This window comes from Armigeres subalbatus, chromosome 2 (genome assembly GCF_024139115.2).
Source record: "Armigeres subalbatus isolate Guangzhou_Male chromosome 2, GZ_Asu_2, whole genome shotgun sequence".
NCBI lineage: Eukaryota > Metazoa > Arthropoda > Insecta > Diptera > Culicidae > Armigeres > Armigeres subalbatus.
Genome location: NC_085140.1, coordinates 310,384,800 through 310,410,280, shown reverse-complemented (window position 1 = coordinate 310,410,280; position 25,481 = coordinate 310,384,800). Strand labels below are relative to the sequence as shown.

The following is a 25,481-nucleotide window of genomic DNA, read 5'->3' as shown; positions in this document are numbered from 1 at the left end:
TGAATAGGTATGTAATATTATTCATAACTCTTTCAAATCCATTTCCGTGGACTCTATTAAAACCTTGAAATATTATTCCAACAGCTAGTCATCGTAAATTAAAAAAAATCCAAAAATCGCTAACTCTGATGGTGGAATTAAAAAAAACTTTGGTAGGACTATTTCATAGTCGACTTTCTAGCAACAAATTAGTATGTGAGTTAGGAGATGATGAGTTCTGCTTTAATCATAGCAATTCAAAGTATCAAGTCGCCCAGTTTCCGGCATAACCAACTTCTATCTACCGACTCTACGACACTACCCATAATTGCATTACCCATAATGCCACTACCACTAATGGGCCACTGCCCCGAATGAGCCAGTACCTCGAATTAGTCATTATTTAAAATTCAAGTTAAAAAAATGTTACTCAATAAAGGTTTTTCAGAATTCATATGAATGATCAATAGTTTGCCTGGAACTGTTTTAATGCACTAGGGTAAGACGGTATAATATGCCCCCCCCTAAGGCAAAACCTTGATAACTTTTTACTTTTCATCGCAACTTATGCAAACTTTGTGTTATTTGGTAGTGCAAGAAGTCGCAAATGCATTGCCCGTGAGTAGTCATACAAAAATATTACAGATAACACGTAATAATGCTTTTTTGAAAAGTCGTGAAAAAATGGATTTCAAAAAGTGCCATGGCAATACGCCCTACCTTAACCAAAGACGTTCCAATAGCCCTTCATTAGTATTTTATCAATTCCATAATAAAAAGGTTACAAATCCTTATGTGCTTGACAATAAAAAACCAACATAAGTCCATTTAGTCAGGCTTTAATTACATTTCAATAATTTCCATATAATTTGGAAGCAACTGCTGCAAGCTCGCCGCGCTTGTGTCCAGTTGGTAAGGGCATATCGTCCTGCCTACACGTTTTGGGGCGTTTTGGCCAGTGAAACATATTTTCGAAAATTGTTACGTTTTTGAAGATGGAAGCAATTTTATATCATATTAACCACTAAGAAAAGTTATTTTGTTGCCCAACTGAATGTTCCCGTGCAAGTTTTGCGGGCAGTATTCTAGCGTCGCCCCAGAATGTTGAGCAAAAAACACGAAAAGTTACATCAAAACTGTAACTTTTTGATGATGGTTTTACAAATATGTATAGGTACCCACTGATTTTGGCCCTTAGTTAGTTATAGTTTTCTAGAAATCAAAGGGGGGCGTTTTGGCCAGGTGGGGCGAATTATACCGTCTTACCCTATTTTTACTCCGTAAAATCCCGTTTCACTTCGTATGGCAGGCGCCCTTCAAAAACCTTGAAGGTAGGAGGAGACAATGCAGCACGTTCTCATGCACAATACAGAGAGTGGGAGAGCTTTGCGGTCCACGTTTCTTGGTCGCTATAGTAAAAGCGACGGATGCTGGATGAAGTGTGGTCTAAATCTCATAATCGACGACTGGGTGAGTGGGTGAGTAAGAGTGAGCGAGTAAGAGTTACACGCTTAAAATCAATAACACAGAGATGTGTTTGCATCACACAAAACGGACCTAATGCGGAACATCCCCTAGATGAGCGATAGTTACACAGCCACAAAAATAGCTCGTGTAGTTTTATTGAAGCTTGGATTTCAATATTTTCAACAGTATTTGGTTCCTCATGAAACAAGGAATCTGTACAAACGTTTACATGTTGAAAAGGACCGTTATCACGACCGTACGAGGCATTTTTGTGCCTGTGTAACTGTCGCTCATCTAGGGGATGTTCCGCATTAGGTCCGTTTTGTGTGATGCAAACACATCTCTGTGCTATTGATTTTAAGCGTGTAGTGAATAAAAGTCATTGAGTGAGTGAGTCAGAAAGAGTGTGCGAGTGAGTAATAGGGAGTGAGTTAGTAAAGTGATTAAGTGAGTAACAGGGAGTACATGAACAAAAGTGAGTGAGTGACTAACACTACTAAAAATCCACACATATTTATTGGCAAAAATCCATAGATTTACATTTCCATTTCATAACCATTCTTCACGCGAACTACTAATAAAATATATATCCTAATAAACTTTATGTGCGGTCTCGAATTAGCAATTATTTAATTTATGTGTGGTTCTGTATCGTTTATATTAGGGTGGAGCTGTTGCAAAACTTTATAATGGGATTTTTTCCATTGTACAACTGTCAAAATTACCGAAAATCAGTAAAATTATTTACCGAACTGTTCTGCTGTTGAGATTTCGGTTAAATTTTACCGAATTCGGCGATCTATTTTAAGTGTGATATAATGAAAGCAATATTTTCTCAGTGTGTCTTATACCGGGCAAACGCGTTCATTTAAAAAAGGCATCATCTCCTCTGTTCGTCTTATACCGATCAGACGCGTTCGTTTAAAGAAGGTATCATCTCCTCTTGTGCTTTATATCGGGCAAACGCATTAATTAAAAGAAGGCATTACTTCCTCCGTGTGTCTGATACCGGGCAAACGCGTCCATTAAAAAAGGCATCATCTCCTTTGTCTGCCTTACCGGGCAAACGCATTCATTTAAAGAAGGCATCATCTCCTCTGCACCCAACCAGAAAATGCATGATTTTAAGACAATCTTGCATGAATTCCATACACAGATTGCATTAAACTGAGGCCCATGAACAGAGTGCATTAATTCAATATAGCAAGCCATTGTATTAGCTCTCTGATCACGAGAAAATAGTATAGAATCTATTTTTAAACATCCGTCGAGGAATGATTTTTTATATACTTCGCCAATCTTATTTGCTTACAAATAATTTGGCCGGAGACGAGAATTGAACCTAATCCCTCCATCAAGCCTGGCACTGCTCGACTGACGCGCTAGCCATCTGGACTATCACCCAGATGAGAGAAGCAGTGATAGAAAACTATCATAATCCTCGTTCTGTATTATGTGAATGTGATAATTATCATACAGCAACAAGTAGAAGGGTAATAGAGATAGCACAGGATGATGTTGGCGGAATTGGTATTATGCTTATCCGCGTCCTAGTCCGCCAACAAGTTGAACCGAGTCGGGAAGATTGTGTCAGTCCAGGTATACTGCTGTACACGGTTCTTATAACAAATATAATATTCCCTTAGCGGTTTCAATGCGAGATTTGATACAAAACGCTTAATGCAAAGAATGTCACAACTTTTTGTTTTGGGTGTGTGTGCCTTACACCGGGAAAACGCGTTCTATTAAAAAAGACTCTTTTAATCCATTTCGTACTTTTCCAGGTTATAATGGAGTAGAACGACAGTTAAGTTAATTTGACGAAAAATCAACACTGTTGGTTAAACAGAATATTTAATGCATTTCTCTTAGTAAATCTATTTTTTATTCTTTGCTAAGATTGTTATTTTGCGACTCATCGATATCTGTTGGTGTTAAACATAATAATGGAATACTACAGATTCAAAATGTTTTTTTTTCTGGATAATGGCCCTTCGGGGTAATAGATTTCGGGATAGTGTCCCGTTCGGGGTATTGTCCCATTAGGGGTAGTGACATTCGAGATAATGGTATTCGGGGTACTGGCATTCGGGGTAGTGAGGTGGAGACCTATCTACCACTAGCTTCTCATACGCAACCGTGAATAGGATTTGAGTTAATTTGTCCGTAGTTCAAATAAATTTTATCAGTAAAGACCATTTGTGATTTTGAGGAAAAGGTAATCACATTTTCTACTCTTTTACTATTATCCTTTGATGGTAAAGAATACCCTAATCATAATTTAAATATGATGTAGTTTGTCAAAAATGCATACGTATGCTTGTCTACATAAATACGTTTGAACATTCTTGTTTTTTTAATGGTGATGAAAGTAATAATTATTCTTATAGTCAGTTTAGATTACAGGATTTATAACTTGATATGTATAATGTTAGACGACAATTTTGACTTCAAGATACTTCTTAATTTTGCATTCCATAAATGAATATATACAAGATACAATGATGGCCAGATTTTCAACATGTTTAACAAATTTTGTCTGCCCCTGATTTCGTCTACTCATGACAGTTTTGTTATGATTTCTTCACTATCCAATTTTGCCACTTTTTTGTACAGAATTTTATACTCAGAAATAATACTGATAACAACTAATGATTTTGTTTTGACCTCTCTAAAGAACTTTTCTCTCTTTCTCTCCAGTGCATTTTTTTTACAATCTGCTAATATGTATAACCCTACAACTTTGTCATACCAAGTTTTCCTCTATCTAGAATGGTTTTGGAACTACGAAAAGCAAATACATTGTTAGTGAAAACACGTAGGCCCTTCTCAAAAATCACTCTTGAAAGATAATGACCTTAACACCTAGTCAACTGAAAACATGTGCCAAGTTTCATTCAAATCGATGTTGGTCGGTTCTGGTTTTCGGATTTTCCAGCCCGTTATGACAGGAACCAGTCAATTGCAGATATGAGACGTAAAAAGTCGTATTTCGAAAAAGATTATCTAACGCATTGAATCGGTTCGGGTTAGCAAAATCGGTAGAGTTGGTTTCAATTAACCAAAACTGTACATCGAGCCACAATGATACCCATACCCAATTTCCAAGCTAACTAGAACAGTGCACTTCATTGTTTGCTAGACTCCCATTCAATTATATTAACAACCAGAGACCGTTTGCTCCAATTCCTTTCATGTAGGTATGATGCATATTGCTTCAACAGCAATATCTGCCATCCTGCAAAGCGTACAATGATGCGAAACAGGAAGCAAGAGGCGTTTTCGTCGTCGTCGTTGTTGTTGCCCGGTCCTTATCTTACCTGACACGTGTAGATGCCCTCGTCAAGCCGGCTTGCCTTGGTGATGCCCAGCAGGGCCGTGTAGTGATCTCTCGAGTCCGGTGGCAGCAGACGGATCCACATGTTTCTGAATTAATGATATGTCACCGTGACCGTAGTTGGGGCACCAGATGTAGGTCGGTAGGTCGTACCATCATCGTCGCCATTCAAGGGGCCATCAGTGCAAATCAATTGAGATGAAAAGGCACAAGTCGAGCCGAGTTCGTGTCCCGATGATGGAAAACAGAAGAAGAAGAAGAAGAACAGAGACAAATACACGTAAATAAGAACGAGATTAAATAACTTTTATCTTCTGATAAGGGGGGTAAACTGTGGGGAGAGGGAAACAGAGACATCCGGAGGAGACACATCTGAGTGACAAGTTTACATTTCAAAGGCTGCCCCTGCCTAGAAGGCCAGCGAGCTAAGGCTTTTTGTACCGTTCTGTCTGGTGGGTATATTCCTTTGAAGCGTCAGCGGCAAACAGGCAGACCACGTGGGTTTTGTACGATGAAGACATGACAAATAGGCAAAGTGGTTGGTGTCTTCCTGATATCAGTCAGCAGTGAATGGACAGAGTGAAGGGAAGCACTGAGATTTATGTGGTTCCGGACTATTATTTGTTACTTACCGCGTTGCTTTTGTCACGTTCACAAAGAAACCATTCTTATACCAGCGGAAGGTCATCGTTGATGAGCCTTGTGCCACGCAAGACAGGATGAACTCTGTGTTTTCCCGAACGGGACCTCTCTGGTTGACTACTACAGACTGGAAGGGAAGCAGAGCAGAAAAATAAAGAAAATTGAAATTTAATCTGATGGTGGTTTGCTTGGAAATTAGTGTGAAGGATAGAGATTCACGATGAAGTGATAACACTTGTTCATCATTTACATAAACTTTCATATGGAATAATTAAAATTATATTCAGGATTTATAACAACCAATGTACTGATCCAATTTAATTTGCAGTTTCTCTTTGAATGATTCTACAATTTACCCTTTTATATGTTATTGATTAAGTCCTTCTTCCCACGGGCTGATGTATAAATTGATACAATAGATGGTAAACAGCACTATCATCATCACCATCAGCAAAAAACTCTAAGATGTATCAAAAGTAATTGTATAGCCGAAACATTGTCAATAATAACTATAGGTTGAATCCATGTAACAATATCTATTCCTCAAAAGAACCCCTTGAGCTTCTCAAGTTCAACATTCAACTTTTTCAATAAAGTCAGTCAAGCTTCTTGTTTCTCACATTTACGGCGCGTCGAGTTCCGACGAAACTGAGATCCAACTAAAGAGGCTCACTTTTCCTATGATTTCAATTAGGCTCCCAACTCATTCGGCATTCAGCACGGATGAGGTACTCCTGAAACTCATATCCTGAAAGGAAAGTGGAGAGTAAAATAACAACTCACCAATGAACCTCAGCCGGACGGGTTGCCTCCACAACCAACAACGTATGAGAAACAATGCCCTGACGAAGACGAGGCGACACTTAAAACTTCGCTGATGACTCATTATTCTATAGCGATTCTTAGGTATTGGACGTGCCTCTGTCGCGTCACCATCCCAAACGAGAGTGTGGTACAAAGTGTGTACATCTACTCCTATTCGCTTAGGAAATCGACTACACTAAATACGGAATATCATTATGCCAGCAATATAATTTACGAATGCAAAAATGGTAATTTGGCTTAGAAACGGGTGTACTGGTTAGGCATAAGTACGTTAGTAATGCGCCTGTAAGATAGCAGAAAAAACTGCTTCAGTAAAAACCCGTCGCTTCAAGAAAGAATAAGAACCTTGTCGAATAATGATCATTAATCGAATTTCAAAGTGTCCTTTTCAGGACTATCGATTATTATATCCCTATAGTTGTGTGGTGCATTCAATCGTTTGAAATATTGAGATATTTGAGCTATCAATGAAAGAAGCAACCAAAATTGTTATGAAACGCATTTTGCATTACATTCCTCTTCCTTTGTATGTACCTCTGGTGCGGTTCTAGCGGAGAGGTTCCATTGAAACTTTGAATCTTCAAAATGATGAGCTTCCTTCCTTCCGCTTCCGCTGGAGGGTGGTTTCGTGGCTCGGTGGTGCATATGTAGTGAGCGAGGTAACAAATCTCAGAACATTCTAACGGTGGACGACCACACCACGAAGATGAGGCAAGAAGGTTTGGTTGAGCCAACAACCATCGCATCCGACAGCGGAAAGGTGGAGCGCCAAGTCTGGAAGCACCTACGCGCTCTCACTTGAAAGAAGAACACTTTATGCTTGCCCTTTTGGGTGAGTGAGCACCGTTGTACGATGTTGTATGCTTTTCATGTTTACATAAATAATTACTGCCAGCTTACTTGCCGACGGTACTGGTCTGACGGGTTTTCTTGGAGGATTTACCCCCAACTATGCAAGAAGAAAAAGTGCTTGTTACTTGAAAATTTGCGGAAATACTCAAAGATGTCGACGGATAGCACTGTTCGACGTTTTTTACAGGATAATGTGCATGTGTTTAATTGTTTGTTGAATACTGCTACATCACTTGTTACGATCGAGTTACTACTATTAATAACATAACGCAGTTAAATGATAATATTTTTGTTTGGATGGCTTTAATTCGATGTAGCATAGATGGTGCAACAAGGGCAATGCTCGTAAGGGTAAATTAATGGCAGACCTAGAAAATTTAAACCGAAAAAACCTAAAAGGGAATCAAAGCCATGAGGATGCAGGATGCACCACTTGTCGTGCAAGTATATAGACATGACAATAGAGAGATTTTTCTTATTCGTATTAAAATTTTGATAAAAAAATTTTAACATAAAAATGAAGATAGGCTTGATTATGCTAAAGTAATTTCGAATATTATTTGAAACTAACAAATGCGTATTTCGTCTTCTGCTTGAAAATTTCTAATAAAACGCTGAGGTGGTATTATAGTAGTAAACTAAATAAGTCGGGGAGGTTGCCCGATTGGTGCCAAAGTTAGCTATTTTGGCAATAACTTTGGCGAATTTAATATTATAAACATATGCATATCAATGAAAGCTACACACCTTAGCTAACTACTGACGAAAAATAAGTTGATGCCTTCAAAGGAAAAAAAGGTTAACTTTTCTTTTATAAACCAGTCAATTTCGACCAAAATAATTTTTAAACCAGTTGTGGACTGGTATTTTGATTTTGATTCTTCAATAAATATCTCCAGGATTTTTCCAAGAAATTCCAAGAATACTTTCAGAGAGTCTTATAGGAACTCTTTCAAAAACTATTTCAGGTATTCCTTCTATTCCTTTCTGGTATTCCTTATTTCCCTAGGAAATTCGTCTAGTAATTCCGCCAAAATTTACAGCAAGAATTCTTTCCACAATTGTAGGACAAAATTTCAGGAATTTCCTTAAGAGTTTCCGAAAGATTTTATTCAAGATTTTCTTTGCACATTCCTCTAAGAATTCTTTCGGAATTGTTTCTAGGGACAGAAAATCCTCCGGAAATTAATTCGGAGATAAATCCAGAAATTCCTTTGAGATTCCTTTGAAAATTTAAAAAAAGGAATTCGAAGAAAATTTCTTCTAAAATTTCTTAACGAAATCTGTTAGAAATCTATCCAAAGATTTTTTTTTTAAACTCCTTCGGAAATACCCAGATTAATTGTTTTAGGGATTCCTTCGGTATTCTAAAGGATTCATTTAGAAGTCCCTAATAGAATTTATAAAGAGATTTCCGAGTTTTCAAAATTTTCTTGAAATACCTTTTTTTGAATTTTTGAAGGAACGTTATGACGAATTCCCAAAGGAATCCTTTTGAAATTTCCGAGAATTTTTTTTTCAGGGATTTCTTCGTGAATTCCTTTATAAATTCTTTTAGAAATTCTATTGTGAATTTCATTGGAAATTTGTTCGGAATTCCTGCGTAAACCCTTCAGAAATTCCTTTAAGAATACCTACCTTTCGTTAAGAAATTGTTTTCAGGAAAATTCCTTTGACGAATATCTTTGTGAATTTCTTTTACGAATATCTTCGTGATTTTTTTGCATCGTAAATTATTTCAGGATATTCTCAAACAAATTCTTCCAGTAATTCCTTAAGAAATTTCTTCCAAAAATCTGGAAAGAAAATCTTGGAAATTTATTCAGAAATTCATTTGGAAGTTCATTCAGAAATACTTCCGGGATTCATTCAAAAATTACTTCCAAGAGTTCCTTTGAAAGTTCCATCTGGTAATTGCTTCAATATTTCCGTTAGAAACCCTCCTAAAAATTCCTTTATGCCAAGCCAAGCCAAGAGGCCTCCTTTCAAGAAGCTCGGAAGCCTCCTTTCAAGAGGCTAGGAAGCCTCCTTTCAAGAGGCTCGGAAGCCTCCTTTCAAGAGGCTCAGGCCTCCTTTCAAGAGGCCTGGAAGCCTCCTTTCAAGAGGCTCAGAAGCCTCCTTTCAAGAGGCTCAGGCCTCCTTTCAAGAGGCTCAGGCCTCCTTTCAAGAGGCTCAAGCCTCCTTTCAAGAGGCTCAGGAAGCCTCCTTTCAAGAGGCTCAGAAGCCTCCTTTCAAGAGGCTCAGAAGCCTCCTTTCAAGAGGCTCAGGCCTCCTTTCAAGAGGCTCAGAGCCTCCTTTCAAGAGGCTCAGAGCCTCCTTTCAAGAGGCTCAGAAGCCTCCTTTCAAGAGGCTCAGAAGCCTCCTTCCAAGAGGCCTGGAAGCCTCCTTCCAAGAGGCTCAGAGCCTCCTTCCAAGAGGCCTCGGAAGCCTCCTTCCAAGAGGCTCGGAAGCCTCCTTCCAAGAGGCCTCAGCCTCCTTCCAAGAGGCTCAGAAGCCTCCTTCCAAGAGGCTCAGAAGCCTCCTTCCAAGAGGCCTGGAAGCCTCCTTCCAAGAGGCCTCAGCCTCCTTCCAAGAGGCTCAGAAGCCTCCTTCCAAGAGGCCTGGAAGCCTCCTTCCAAGAGGCTCAAGCCTCCTTCCAATAGGCTCAGAAGCCTCCTTCCAAGAGGCTCAGAGCCTCCTTCCAAGAGGCTCAGAAGCCTCCTTCCAAGAGGCTCGGAAGCCTCCTTCCAGAGGCTCCAGAAGCCTCCTTCCAAGAGGCTCAAAGCCTCCTTCCAAGAGGCTCAGAGCCTCCTTCCAAGAGGCTCAAGCCTCCTTCCAAGAGGCTCGAAGCCTCCTTCCAAGAGGCTCAGAAGCCTCCTTCCAAGAGGCTCAGAGCCTCCTTCCAAGAGGCTCCTGCAAGCCTCCTTCCCAGAGGCTCGCAAGCCTCCTTCCAAGAGGCCTGGAAGCCTCCTTCCAAGAGGCTCAAGCCTCCTTCCAAGAGGCTCGGAAGCCTCCTTCCAAGAGGCTCGCCTCCTTCCAAGAGGCTCGGAAGCCTCCTTCCAAGAGGCTCGGAAGCCTCCTTCCAAGAGGCTCGGAAGCCTCCTTCCAAGAGGCTCGGAAGCTTCCTTCCAAGAGGCTCGGAAGCCTCCTTCCAAGAGGCTCGGAAGCCTCCTTCCAAGAGGCTCGGAAGCCTCCTTTCAAGAGGCTCAGAACTTCAAAGTATTGTAGAAAGCTTGATGTAAGGTACACCGGGGCAAGTTGAAATGCGGGGTAAGTTGAAACGGAAGCTGTTATTCAGATAGGAAATGACCGAATGCTCTGATAATTTTTTACAACAAACTATTCGCCTAAATGCACCTTCTGACCACCATTCCCGAAAAATTGTAGCTTTCAAAAGCAATCCGTGACATTGTCTATTTTTCGCCCTTTGCAAAATCGAAACCAACTATTTGGCACGTCAATGAAACAGGTCTCAAAACGGTGTTTGAAATAGTTTTTTCATCAAATTTTCACCTTAGGTAATCATTTAATGTTGAATAAGCATAATGATTATGAAAAACCGATGAGAGACCCGTTTTAATTTGTGTATTTTTGGTTGTTTGATATTGCTCTGCATGTTCAACTCATCGGGGCAAATAGAAATTCGTGGTGCAGGGCAAGTTGAAACAACGATTCAAAACGTCACCCTCGCGATTGAAAGTTTTTTTTTTCCAGAATTCAACATAGTCCAAAAATACATACATTGGAAAAACATAAATTTATAAAAACATGCAAACTTCTGAACAAAAATTTAATGAATTTCCGCCCATTCCGCCATGAATGCAACCCTCCTACAGTCTCCACTAGAATGAAAAGGGGTCAAGTTTAAACTGCAGTTTTGAGATTCTTAATCTACTGAGCACTGACTCTCAGAAAAATAAAACATAGAGTATGTAAACATTTCGTTAACTCCACCTTTCACTTCCCCAGCTGCCTATTTCTCCAATCGAAGAGTTTATGAGAGATATGATGGCTGGTTAATTTATGTGCATTTATGAAGAAGTCTCAGCCGAATTCTCGCTTAACTTTTCAAAAGGACCTAAGTAACATTTTTTTCATGAATTAATTTGAATAGCTCAATCAACAGAACAACTCTATTGATTGCTGTATTCATATTAATTCATAAAAATGTTACTTAGGTCCTTTGAAAGTTAAGCGAGAATTAATCAACTGCGCAATATACCAGTGAACCAAAAAAGAAACATCCTGAATAGTAATCCGAGTGGTCACCAGCAGGAGGAAATCAATTTGATAAATTTTCAGCGTAGTGCGTTCTCCAGAATTTAATCTCTGAAAATACCAGGGGTCTGCGTAGCGGCCATGTTTCTGATGCCAGCATCAAAATCATCGATTAATTTAATACGAAAGCGTAATCATAGTCGTCGGAAAAATGCCATTGAAAATATGTTTTAAATATCATGATATTTTGGCGAAGTAGAGCGCTCGGTGCCGATCGAAGTATAAAAAAATATTATAGGCATCAATATTCTTTTTGAAATAAATAAACCTCGCATTCATACTTTCGCACAAGTTCTCGAAAAATGATGAAAAATAATTACATCTATTTTGAAAAAATCAACTCGGAATAGGGGTTTGTTTACAAAATAGAATTGTCAGTGGGAAACCCAATCTCAACCAAACAATTAGGGTCTCGCCGACATTTCTCACCAACACGAACGCAGGTTCGTGGTTGCAATCAATCCCATTTGATTTTGCCGTGACAGCTGCTCGTGGTTGCAAACAAACTGAGTAAAAGTGTGAGTGAAACGTGCGTGTACGTACACGATCGCTGAAAGCCTAATGGGAAACTCAAAGATGTTGGCTATTGTCAAACGTAGTAGGTAGGATTGGGGGTGCCAGATACCTGGAAAATACGCTTGTGACTTTGTTATACACTGCCCTTATTCGCATAAGAGTCCCATGTCATTTTCGCCGACTTGAATATTTTGTCGTTGAATTTATTTGGTATCTCTCGAAAAAAATGAAAAAAATTATCCGTATTTATTGCTGTGGGACAATTAAATGGACCATACTTAAGTTTATTATTATGTGTAAAATTGTACCTATCAAAATCTGGAATCTGATTTTTATCCGAGTAACTATCAAGATGAGACAACAAAAGTGGGATTTGTTTTCAAATTTCTAGAACAAAGCCTACTTTTTTTTCTTAAACAGGAGACAATTTTAGGCTTATTTCTGAAAGAAATCAAAATCGTCAAAAACTTACATGGGACTCTTATGCGAATCCTGGCAGTACTATTGTAGATCCAGTTGAAAACCGAACTGAGCTCTCGCGACAATCGCATTTTCTCCCATTTCTGGATGTCGCAACTGCATCGCGAGTAGTGCGCATCTATGCCATAGCTGTGCGCCATCCTGCGCACCACCTGCGATGCAGTTGCGACACTTGGAAATGGGAGAAAATGCGATTGTCGCGAGAGCTCAGTTCGGTTTTCAACTGGATCTACAATATAATCACCTTTACAACCTCGTGCTTCTTGAGTCTCAATGAGTATTTACGTTTTGTTATTAATACGGCAAAATTAGCTTACGTCTGAATATAGCGCAGTGTTTCAACTTGCCCCGATTCAAGGGGCAAAAAAAATTAAATGTAAAAAATATTTATAAAAAGTTTGTTAATGTTGCTTATTTTTTATGTTTAATATTTGGCCCGAGCTAGCAAACACCGCAAACGGATTTAAAATATATCAAAGGGTGATTTATTTATAGCACTTTGAATTTCAACTTTGAAAAAACCGTTTCAACTTGCCCCGGTGTACCTTATAAACAAAATTTGAATTGGAAAGCTTCACAAAAAAAACAAAAAAAATATAAACAAATGTTTGGATAGAACTATGTGAATAAAAGAGCCACAAATCATATATAGGTACTATCAGTATTATCACTTATTTTCATTAGGGTGAAAAAATAAGGGGGTACCTCAATGAATGAAAAGTTCGAAGGGGTACCTCCTAAGAAAAAGGTTGAGAGCTGCTGCTCTGGGGAATTCCTGAAGTGGAAATAATTTCTGAAGAATTATCAGAAATTTTAAAAAAATCGTGGAGAAACTTGAGAATGAATTCTCGAAGAAATTTACAAAGAGAGGTTGCAAGCAGTGTTGTGCTTTATCATTATCAGACGATAATGATTGCAATTTTCATGTGAAAACTTTTCACGTGAAAACAGTAGGCGAGTTATCGCCGGCGACAACTTCTCAAATTTTGTACTCAAACGATAATAAACACAGAATTTTCATTCAATCATTATTCTTTACTAATATCAGCTAATTGTCAACAGTCCCGTTATATCTTCTATTTGGCGTTATGGTTTCATGGTAGTAAGAAAAAAGAGTTCAAAATGTAACGGTAAATGCTTCAAATCAAGATACGATTTTCAAACGATTCTTAATCGCTGGCGAGTTTTTATCACTTGATAATTTAAAAGTGAGATCGCGGGTGAGTTTTGATCATCCTCGATTTTTTGAAAATTTGATATTTCCCATCCCTGCCTGCAAGATTCCCGCATAGATTTCGCAATGGAGTTTCTTAAGGAATTCTTACTGGAATCTACGAAGAAATTACGAGAAATACCAAAGGAAATCTATATAATAAAAATGAAATGGTCTGTGTTCGTATCCGCATAACTCGAAAACGGCTGGATGGATTTTCTTCATTCCTTCAGCATATATGTTCGTTATCGTTTCCGACGGGTTTATATGATATTTCCTCATGCGAAATTCACGAGTTAGGTTGAGTAAATCGTGAAAAACTAAAATTAAGATTCGTATGGAAATTTCGCATGGGCAGTTCACCGCGCGTTTTCGCCTACTATGCAGGATAACGTCTGCCGGGTCAACTAGTTTCCAAATAAATTTGAAGTTTTTGCAAAAAAATTAAATCGAAAATAACTCCAAGAATTCCTTGGGAAGTTTTCCTCTCCAGAATGATGCAAAATTGGCGGAAACATAATTTTTTCTCATACCAGTTGTGGCGTGTATAACTAAATTTCAGGGAAATATCTGATTTGGTGGGTCACGCGCCCCATCGTGCCCCAACTTAAATCCGCTGGGGCTATAATTCTGGTAATCGTATTATTAAATCTGTTTCCTCTTTTTTTAGTTTATTGTAGTTTATTTCCAGCCATTTCTGCCGGTCCGAAAAAAAACCACCGGCTCCCTGGTTTCATCAAGGATTTGCCCCCTGTTTGAAATGTTTGTTCATACTGCTAGTGGCAAAAATCCAACGAGGCATGGATATCCTGACAGAATACCTCACCAGCTGGATGCTTAATTTGCCCAATTATCACATTGATCTTTCTTTTTAATATTATTTTCCCATCGGGACACTGTGATCTCGGAGAGTTAATGCATGGACGACGTCTAAGTTCCAGACAGACTGCCATCTATAAATGTTGTAACGAACTAACAGCATCCTAAAATTATGTAGCCAGAATGGCATTTGAATTACTTTTCAAAATCGGAAGCCCTAAACGATGTGAACGCACCATCACATGCATAGTCATTCGGTCTAACCTCTAACAACATAGTCAACACCTAGTAACCACCCACTTAAATAAACCGTTAGCCAACCAATCGTTATTGAAATATCATAATGTTTAATGGACTCAACCGTTCCGAAAAAGCCAACGATATCAATGCCGATTCCCGTTTTACAACCTCCAGCTGGATGCCACTGCCGTTAGGAAAACACCATCCATGTAAAACGGTGGCACATTCTCTTTACGTTCTACATTGGTAATAGCTGCGGAAAGGTACATCCCCAAAAAAAGTAATGTGTTCCCCGGAATCCTGCATGGATGGCGAAAAAGAAGAAAATCACATTTCACTCGGCATATTTTCGGTCTTACCTGCAGCATCAGGCCGACATCCTGGCGAAAGATGGGCTTGTAGGGTGGGGCGAAGCTGATGTTGCCGCTGGCTCTCCCCCGCTGATGCTGCTGCTGTTGCTCCACCATGCGTTCCAGCGTCTCCCGGATCCGGGTGGAATCAATTTTCGCGCCGAAAAATTGAAACGTTGCTTCGTTGTTAGTCCTTGAGGTTGTCCCGTTTCGAAGGTGGGCAGTATTTGGGGGAAATAAATGCGGAAAAGAAGAGATCATGTGAGTGGCTCGGCGGGGGCCAAGGAAAGCTTGTGCATTTTCACACGGTCTGGATATTTTCACATGGTGCTTAAAAGTGAGGGTGGATCGAAGGTGATTGGGATGAGCAGTGATGCGAAGATTTTGGCCCCGTTTGTGGCACAGGAGGCAATAACGTGTAGCGTAGTGGCAAGTGAAGATGGAATTTTTTTTTCGGTAAAAGTAAATGTTTGTTTTGGGAAATATTGAAATTCCGGTGATTTTTTGGCCGAATTAGTTTTTTAATGCTCACCTATACGACCCCATTGTAATTCAATTAATTTCTTATTAGGACTTGTTTAAATTTTACAGGTCCTCTGTTGACACTATGGTTAGATTGTTCAACATAGCTTGTTATATGTAGAAATTCCTACTAGATTACGACGATATTGTGAGTAAAGCTGGTCATTTTGGTTCTTCTTACTTGAGAAAAATTGAAAGTTACCATCAGAGTTTTATCATTCGACAGAGGATCAGTGATTTAACAATTTGATGAGCAACAGAATAGCTATTTTCCAGCACGAGTTATGTGTTTATGCAACGAGACATGGTAAAACTATGTTTTGCACATGTCTGATCGATAAAACTATGTTGCTATCAAGTGGGAGGTGGCATGTTTGAATTTTGGTTTAGACAAGAGAATTTCTCAAGCTGGAAATTGTATGTATAAATCCGTATAAACCCGTAGCATCGAAAGTGCACTATTGATATTATCAAGCCACATCCTACGCCACGTACGAACCACGTTCGAACACGTTGCATTGACTTCAAGTTGCAATGGTTATGATGATACTTACTTTCCGGCGAATACTTCCAGGTCATTTATTTTTGATATATTCGAGTTTCGCAGTGAACGGTTGATCTGGAAATAAAGAATAATTAGGAAAAATAAAATTAGTATATAGTAAAGATAAATGCATAAATGCTTTTTTTATTTAATATCCTGAAGTGAGAAAAGGATCTTCCTTAGCCTAGCGAGCTTTCATTGTGATGGACGATATGCAAAGGAGCGTAATCGGGTGGTGGCCGATCAATGAGAGAATGTGCAGGTTGAGGATCACAGGCCGGTTCTTTAAATTCAGCACAATCAACGTCCATACCCACACACAGGAAGCTCTGATGATGATAAGAACGCATTCTACACATAGACCCGCCTCTTTCAGGAGAAGAAAAGCTGACTGGAAGTTGAGCGAAGTGTGAGTAGATGGAACATCTTTGCCGTCATCAAGAAACAGACAAGTTCTATCAAAAGCAAAGGCTTCATTTCGAGAGCCGAAATGTTCAGGGATAACGATGGGGGCATCTTGACGAACGAACGTATGGTGATCGAAAGCTCTTCTACTTAGATGTTTTTTTTTCTATCGTATGTTGTCAAAAAGAGATTGGTTGATAGATTACAAAGCAATGGTAATTTGAATTTTGATAGAATTTTGCATCTCTAACCTCTATATCTTATAATCTTCAGTACTATTGTGCCTTGCAACAAAATGACAACTTATGGAAGATGGATTGGAAACACACACACACAAACATACAACAAAACAACAATTTTCCAAGGTTCTCATAGGATGTGCAAAATTTATCCACAGTACAAATAGCACGTGTTGCCAACGCATTAACCGCGCCAGAATCCACCTCGTGACGGCATTTTTTTTAAATATCAAAGCAGCTTGTTTCTAGATTTATGTTTTTCTTAGCCTTAGTTTTCGTTGCGACTAAATGTAAGCGGAGGAGTAGATATTTTTATGAGCGGTACAATATTTAGCGGAGCAGCCGAAATTTGTTGAGGAATTGAAATTTGTTATAAGTTGAAATTTTTTTTTTCGAAATTCCGTTTCATTTCGTCGAAAACTTGGTTTTGCTGGTGTTTTTTTTAATTTAACGAAACGTGAAGAAATCACAAAATAAAATATGCCATGCTTAAATTTTGCAGAACTCTGCGAAATTTTGAAAAAAAAAACGTAAACACGAAACACTCGGGACCAAACATCTTTCGAAATTCATTTGCAAACACCTATAAAAGAAAATTGACATCATAAACTTTCTTAAGTATGAGGTGAACCGGTCAAGGGCCGAAAACCTCATTAATAAAGACAATAAAAAAAACTTTCTCAAGCCTCTACAACCCAGATTTTGATTTTCGCTCAAAATCACTATTTTGCAATATTCCAATCAAATATTCTTTTGAAACTATTAATCTTTTTTGATTTTTCAAAATATTCAGAGTTTAAAAGTTCCTTTTTTAATGCTGACTTATTGCAATTTTTTAATTTTCAGAACTCATTTTTTATTTTCCTTGTAACGAGTTGTATATATATTTTAGAGTGTAACATTCATTACTATAATTTTCTATTCAATAAGGTTATTTGTAGAAAAATACTAAACTACAAAAAATTCACTTTTCGAAGGTATACTAGCTAAAACGAAGAGGGAAAAAATATTACTCAATTTTTCAATATTTTTTATAAATAGGTGGAACTTTGTCTTTTAACGACATTTAAACATGCTTCAAAGTTTATATTCTTGATCAAAATCAAAAACTTTTAGAAATATGATCAACTGAAAATTAAAAATAATCAAAATGCTCCGTCTAAAGGCGGTCTTGGGCAATAGAGGGTGAAGTCATTTAATCTTGATGCCGATTCGCACAAATTCGTAAGTGGAGCAAGTTAAAACTATTTTATGAAAGTAGCGTCACTGCCATACGTTACCACAGATACAGATTGGAGACTAATCACTGTCTCTTAGATGAAAACAAAGTACTCTACAACAGTACCAACAGTCGAGATCAGTCCTAGCCTTGCAAACACTAAGGAAGGGAAATTGATTAGTTGGATAACTTTCGGAACGAATTGGACATCATGCCCAGCGTTCGAGATTGGCTATGTAATCACAGAAGAGAACCAGGTCCCCACTTTCTTCAGCAAAATTGTTCACCAGGACGCTGGATTTCGAGGAAAAATATTGGAGGTAAAGTTTGACTATATTCAGAAGACCCAGATATCCAAACCTTGTGGAGGTTTCGCTTCTGAGAGCATGCAAATGAATCTGGAAAGTTTGAATCATAACCATTTTGTTTGATAATTCTGAACACGTAATCAAGTGGTGGCATCCTGATTGTAGCCAATGATACATTTTCAGTAATACGAGATGCTCAAGATTATCCAAAACGTTCTTGAATTCAGACAGTCATGTTTTCATCATCGGCATTAGAGATGTGCGCCGGTCCAAAAATCATTGAGCGTTTGTCATAATTTTGGTCGGAAGCGGCGGCGTTTCCGGCGTCATGCCAATAGCCATTTCAGCCGGAGGCGGCGTGAATCGGCTTGTATTGCGTTCGTTTCTTTAATATTTTGTTCTTGATTTGTCCGGACCATTTACAAGACATTACCAGGAGAATCTTTTGCATTTCTTAGCTTAGCTTAGACGGACTGTACATATCAATGGTTGCTACTCCCATCATTTGAATTTCGTCTAAAAATCTGATGAACCTCCCCAAAAATAAATTCTTAGTTTTTCCAAATTATTTATATGGAAAAATTATTTTTAGATTTTCTACGGGAACTACCTACTTTGAAGTTGTCACGATAAATGGAAAGATTTTTGAAATTTTCAAGAAAAATTGTACGGAATTTCCGTGGAAAATTTGAAATTTACATAAGAAATTGTTCTAAATTTTTTTAGAAAATTGTTCAGAATATGAACGGAAAGTTCTTTGGAATTACTGCTGAATATTCTTTAAAATTGACACAAAAAATTCTTCAAAATACCTACGGGAAACTTTAAAAAGTTTTTGCAGCACACTCTCTGCAGATTTCACGGAAAATTCACTGCAATTTAAACGAGAAATTCTCCGGACTTTCCAAGGAAAACTGTTCAGAGTTTAAAATGTGGATATCAACGAAAAATTTTGAATCACGGAAAACAATTCGTAGGATTTTGAATTCATAGGATTTAGAATTCGTTAAAATTTGCACGAACTTGTTTCTGAAATTTCTATGAAATATTTTTCGGAATATTCACAAGAATTGCACTAAAACTCTACAGAATTTATGCGTGTAATTTGAATTTTTACGGAAACTTCGAACGTTTTTTTTCGGGTCGTTTAACTGAAAATCTTCCTATGGAAAGCCATCATGCCAAAAGTAATCTGGCGGAATTTAATTTGGCCAAAATGAATGTTCGATCGAAAAAGTTATTAAATCGAAAACGGTTTGTCGGAAAATTTCATGTGGCAAACTCGCTTGCCCTAACAAGTCATTTGGCCAAAATGGTAGTTTGACCGAATAAGTTATGAGGCCAAAAATTCCATTCGCTAGTACAGTAAAAAATAAAATTTCAATAACATGTAACTTATGTTGTAACTTATTGTTGTTTTCGTCATATATTCAGCATTTTACAAGGGGTGGGACGCTGAGCACAATTTAAATTGTGTTCACTTAAATATTTGTGCCACGGTGTGCCATAATGTGCCACGTTATGTGTTTGACAGAAGTACTGAAAAACGATAAATTTTGGCAGCACTGTTCGAGCGTAAACATTATGACTTCTGTCAAACGTAAGAGCATTCTTGATTTTGATCGATTAACCGGAGCTGACAAAGGAAACGACACAAAGATCCGGAAAGATCACGAAAAAGACGACACAATCCGTACGAAAGACGAATCCACTCAATATACGCCATGTTTTGCGCGGGATGTGTCGTTTCTATTGGAGCTTTTCAGCTTGGAAAAAACAGGGCCATTTCCTTCGTTTATTGACTATATTCAAAAACGACCGGCATAACAAATTTGCGATCATCCATAAACTATGTAACGCTTAGAGGGGGAGAGAAGTTGCCTGAAGTGTGACGATCAATACCAAATTTTCAGATGCTTCATACAAAAAGTGTGTCATAGGAGGGGGGGTTCAAAAAGGTCAATTTTTGCGTTACGTAATTAATTGATCTTCCCTTTGTACTTGCAATAATTTGTAACTATTTTCACTTTCATTGCTTCTGAAAATAGTTATAAATCAGACTGGGACATATTGCATCAACCACTTAGCATGGGCAAGTATATTCAAAATTACGAAAGGGTGCGGGCCAGTACGGGAGTTTTCTAGGGATAAGAAATTTTCCGTAAAGAAATCCCAATGAACTACAAGAAAAATTTGATGGATTTGATTTCAGAGACGGAAGAAAATATATGCTTTTCACATGAACAAACAGTGGTTAGTTAATTATTTTTTCTACACTTGAGCACTTCTCACGTCAACGCAAGCTCATACTATATATTTGTTTTTAATTTCAATTTGTTTTGCGACTATCATGAGCAGTTTGAACAAATTTAACTTGCATCCGTTTCTCACAAAAGAACAAAATATAAACTTTGCATGACTAAAAAACAACAACGGGGTAGTTTCTTCAAATGTTTCGGAAAAAGCGGGAAAATAATGCAAATAATTGGCAAGGTTGCCGGTTTTTGACATTCTGCAAATGTCAATGTCAAAAGTGTGCCTCAGTGTGCCACATTGTGAATTGATTGTTCATTGTTGATTAACAGTGTTCCAACACACGGTAAAAAAGTGTGCTTGGCACATTGTGCTCAGCGTCCCACCCCTTGGCATTTTACGTGGAATAATACATAGCTGCCAAAATCTAACTCAAGTTCTGGTACGGTGCAGTCATTTAACGTTTGGCTTGTGTCGTTCGACATCGCAGCAACCACCATCATCATGAATTAAGCATTATGATGATGGAAACTTATCAAACGACACAAGCCAAACTTCAAATTGTTTCTACCCAAAAATTGAGTTCGCTTGTGGCGACCATTAGCACTAGTAAAATGATGTACATGACTAAATTAACTGGGACTAGCAAATTTTGGGTGAAATTAAATTATTATCTGTCAATTATTATCCGATTTTGACAATTTAGGGATGCCTGAACCGGAAGTTTAATATTGTTTAACAGTATGTTTACAGGGCCGGCAAAGGTCCTTTGAGAAATAAGTTTATCAGAATCCGAATTAAACTTCAAAGTGCCAGTTCGAAGGTTTTGAAAACACCCGGTCTTGAAAAAGGCTGGTGCCACCCAGCAAAACCAGTAAAACATAAATCTACCAAAAGTAATCTTGCTTGCAAGCAGGGTTATTCGATAATTATTGAACTGCCACTATGAGATATGAGACAGCGTCTAACACACCTACTTTTCAGTTGACGAAATCAATTAATCTATTTGATCTTGACGCATAAACTCTTTGGTTACAAACTTGAGCTCACTATAATGTGGGCCCAGAAGAGCGTCGAAACTAAGATAAAATATTCCACTTAGTCATCTTAAGAGTCATCGACAGTGGTTTTTTGGAAAAATGTTGGAACCCCGTCTATTTCTAAGGAAAAACTTCTTTGCATTTGGTCTGATCCAACTGGAAGTGGATATCACATTGTGGATAAAATTTGGCTTTCAACTGGACCATTTGTGTGTTTACGGAATAATAGTTTTTTTTAAACATAATAGACTTAACGTAAAAGTCAGGAAATTAAAAAGATTAACTATCGAGCTGCCAATTACCATGCATAGGAGAAAATTTATTTTTAGCTGAAGAGAAACCTGACTTTATTGCCCGTGTTGCAAATGTGTAATATTTGTATGTTTGTCGATTATGAGTAAATCTTAGGAATCGTCTTCAAATTGCCAGTTCTTTGAGCTGACTAAATGAAATCTGAAAGTTTGTTCTAGGAAAACCGAAAAACTGCTAAGATGTTTTGTAACATTGAGTGAAATGGTCCAATAACAGAAACACTGGAAAATTCTGTCACCGCCATGCCGTGAACAGGAAGTTTCGTAATTAATTTGCACTCAAATAAATCATGTCGCTACCAAAGATCACAAAAAAGTTTTTTTTCGCAATTTTTGGCGATTTTTAGAAAGTAAATTAGATCTCCATATTAATACGATTGTATGACATTTGCCAGAAAACCATTTGCCAGAATCAATTTGCCAGAATGGTTTTTGCCAGAAACCCATTTGCCAGAATGGACCATATGCCAGAAAGCCATTCCCCAGAATAGACCATTTGCCAGAATGTACCATTCCCCAGAAATAGTAAAACTGGAAATTCCAATTATTATTGATGGTTAAAAAATAGAAAAAAAAAATATAAAGTGGGTAATTTTGCATAACGTGGATTTGGCATTATTTAGTAACAATGGGATTTGCGGTATAATTAATTTTCATAAAAGGGATTATTCAACATATTAGACAATTTTCAGAAAACCCAGTCACCCTCAGCATGGTCTTGCTTGAGGACACCGGGATAACATCTATCCTTGCCTTAATCGGAGGAAGCAACTTTTTTTAAAGAAATGTATCATATCCACCATTGCTTCATTTCTGACAAACGCTTATTTGCAAAGAAGGGATCACATCCACCTTTGCTTAATTCGGACAAGTGCCTACTTTTAAAGAAGGAATCACATCCACCATTGCTTCATTTGTGGCAAACGCCTACTTTTAAAGAAGGGACGACATCCACCATTATTGCCTTAATCCGAGCAAGCGCCTTCTTTAAAGAATAAATTACATGCACAATTACCCTTATCCGGAAAAGCGCCTTCTTTTAAAGAAGGGATCATATCGACCATTGCCTTAATCCTGGCAAACACCTATTTTTAAAGAAGGGTTCACATCCACCATTGCCTTAATCCGGGCAAGCGCCTACTTTCAAAGAAGGTATCATATGCACCATTGTTTTAATCCTAGCAAACGCCTATTTTTAAAGAAGGGTTCACATCGACCATTGCCTTAATCCGGACAAGCGCCTAATTTCAAAGAAGGTATCACATTCACCATTGCCTTTATTCGGACAAGCGCCTTCTTTTGAAGAAGGGATCATGTCCACCATTGTTTTAATCCTGACAATCGCCTATTTTTAAAGAAGGGTTCACATCCACCGTTGTCTTAATCCGGGCAAACACCTATTTGGAAGAAAGGATCACATCCGCCATTTTTGCCTTAATCCAGGCAAGCTGCTATACTCGGCTTATGTATGAATACGTCTTATGTACAGATTAGGTATTTTCAAATCTATTATCGACAACAACAAAGCAAAATTATAAAAAATGTCCCTTATGCCAAATGACCCTCTATTTTAACGCTGTTCATAGTTATGCCAACAGTTCATGGCGTTAAGAATTATTGCGCATACTGGGCAAACGCGTGCATGGCAAATAGATGATGACCAATTCTGGGGAATGGTACATTCTGGCGAATGGCTTTCTGGGGAATGGTGCATTCTGGCAAACGACTTTCTGGGGAATAGTCCATTCTGGCATATTGATTCTGGCAAAAGGTCTTCTGGCAAATGACTTTCTGGCGAATGTCATACAACCATTAATACATATCATAAACCTAAATATCCCATTTTTCACAGGCCTGCAAAAATGACAGGAAAGGTTTATTGTATTTTATTGTATTTGTAATTTATTCATCGGATTGTGCTGTCTACAATTGGTTTGCAGCTTTATTTTATCCATTTGCGGAAATTGGGTTTCAAACAGAAAGATGCATTAGGAATTAAAGGCTTTCTAATGTTAATAAGCCCGTAGCCCACTCTTTGTCACAATGACAAATATTTTCAAGTTCCTTCAGACATCAAACGGGCTTGGTGGTCATATGGCTACCGTTTTTGCCTCATACGCCGGAGGTCGTGGGTTCAATCCCAGGCCTGTTCCATTCCTCCTACTTTGTATCTTTTCATATATTTCACATGTTCTAGCAATCGCTAGAACTGGAAATGGGCTTTCATACTGTTTCCATCTTCTATCTCTATACCCACAATTTGATCAGTTCTAGCAGGTAACTGTTAGAATTCGAAATGGGCGAAAAAGTTAATTTCGGCAACCAATTTAGAACTACCCACCATTTCATTACTATCATAGTGGCAACCCGTTAATCAAGGCGAACCTCTGTCATAAACCTTTTAACCCCCAGATTCCAATAAAAATCCACAGGAACTCATGGCGAGCGCAGAGGTGTTCTCGGCTTGCAGTGGGCGAGTAACTGCATCATCAATTCCTTCCCTTCCCCGATGACCGTGAGGACGTGGCCAGCGCCGTTATCGACCATCCAAAAACACTAAAGTTCGCGGACTGTGCACATTGAGGTTGGAGAGCAAATCCCATGCTTCCATCCATTGGTTCCCTGTGCAATTGCGGTTGTTATGGACTCTGGTCGATCACGGAGTAGCAACTACGAAATGAACGGTCATCATGCTCATGCTCATGACAAATATTTTTAAGTTCCTTCAGACATCTATCAAACTGTTTAGATATCGACATGGGTATCAGGCAGACTTGACAAATATTTGTTATTGTGACAAAGACTGTGCGGATAACTTTTGCGCTAGGTGTATCTGAAATGAACGAATCAGTTATAGAGATAATTGCAATAAAGTTTTAAAACATATTTTAGATGGTGCGCTTTTTCTTTCAACAACAGCCTAAAATATAAAAACACTGTTTATTTTTTTTATGTAAATCTGCCCTCGATCGATATTGCCGCATGCGTCACTGTGTTCCGTGCTTAAAGCCACAATTTGACAGCTAGCACCAAGTTTAGCACCAAGTTATCGGCTTCAATCGCATTGTATGCAGATGACAACCGTTTCAGGGGGGTGGTTAATATAGTAAAACATGTCGACCCGTTTGGCAAAATGATTTCTCGCTTAACTTTTCAAAAAGGCCTAAGTAACATTTGTTTTATGAATTAAGTTGAATATAGCAATCAACAGACCAATATGAAAGCTTTTGATTACAGTACTCAAATTAATTCATGTAAATAATGTTATTTAGGTCCTTTTGAAAAGTTGAGCGAGATTGGTTTTGGTCGAATAGCTTTTTTACCGAACGACCGTTTCGGCCAAAGGACCATTTTGGCAAACGGAATTTTCGATTAAATATCATATTTGGCCTAACGATTTTTTCGATCGACCAGATCGGTCGAACGATATTTTCGCCCGTATGCCCATTTTGGTCAAACGACATTTTCGGCCAGATGGGTTTCGGCCAAACACCTTTCAGCCTTGTGGCCTCCGTACCTGCGCCCCTTCCCGTCGTTTGGCCGAAAGCTATTCGTCAGAAAACCATATGTTCGAATTGAACGTTTGTCCGCAACGGTTATAAGGCCGACAATGATTTGGTCAAAAATGATATTTGACCAACTAAAGGAACATTTGCTCAAAGT

General features: G+C 38.4%; 1 protein-coding gene across 1 annotated transcript in view; it reads right to left on the bottom strand.

The window, feature by feature from the left end:
• The window catches only part of LOC134212578 (uncharacterized), an 896,490-nt gene that overhangs the window by 275,247 nt on the left and 595,762 nt on the right, over positions 1-25,481 (bottom strand). The window contains exons 8-11 of the mRNA XM_062690564.1: positions 16,054-16,118; positions 14,987-15,170; positions 5,416-5,552; positions 4,767-4,872 (exon numbers count right to left, since the gene is read on the bottom strand). Coding sequence (XP_062546548.1) covers positions 4,767-4,872; positions 5,416-5,552; positions 14,987-15,170; positions 16,054-16,118 — 492 coding nt within the window. The remainder of the gene's footprint in view (positions 1-4,766; positions 4,873-5,415; positions 5,553-14,986; positions 15,171-16,053; positions 16,119-25,481) is intronic.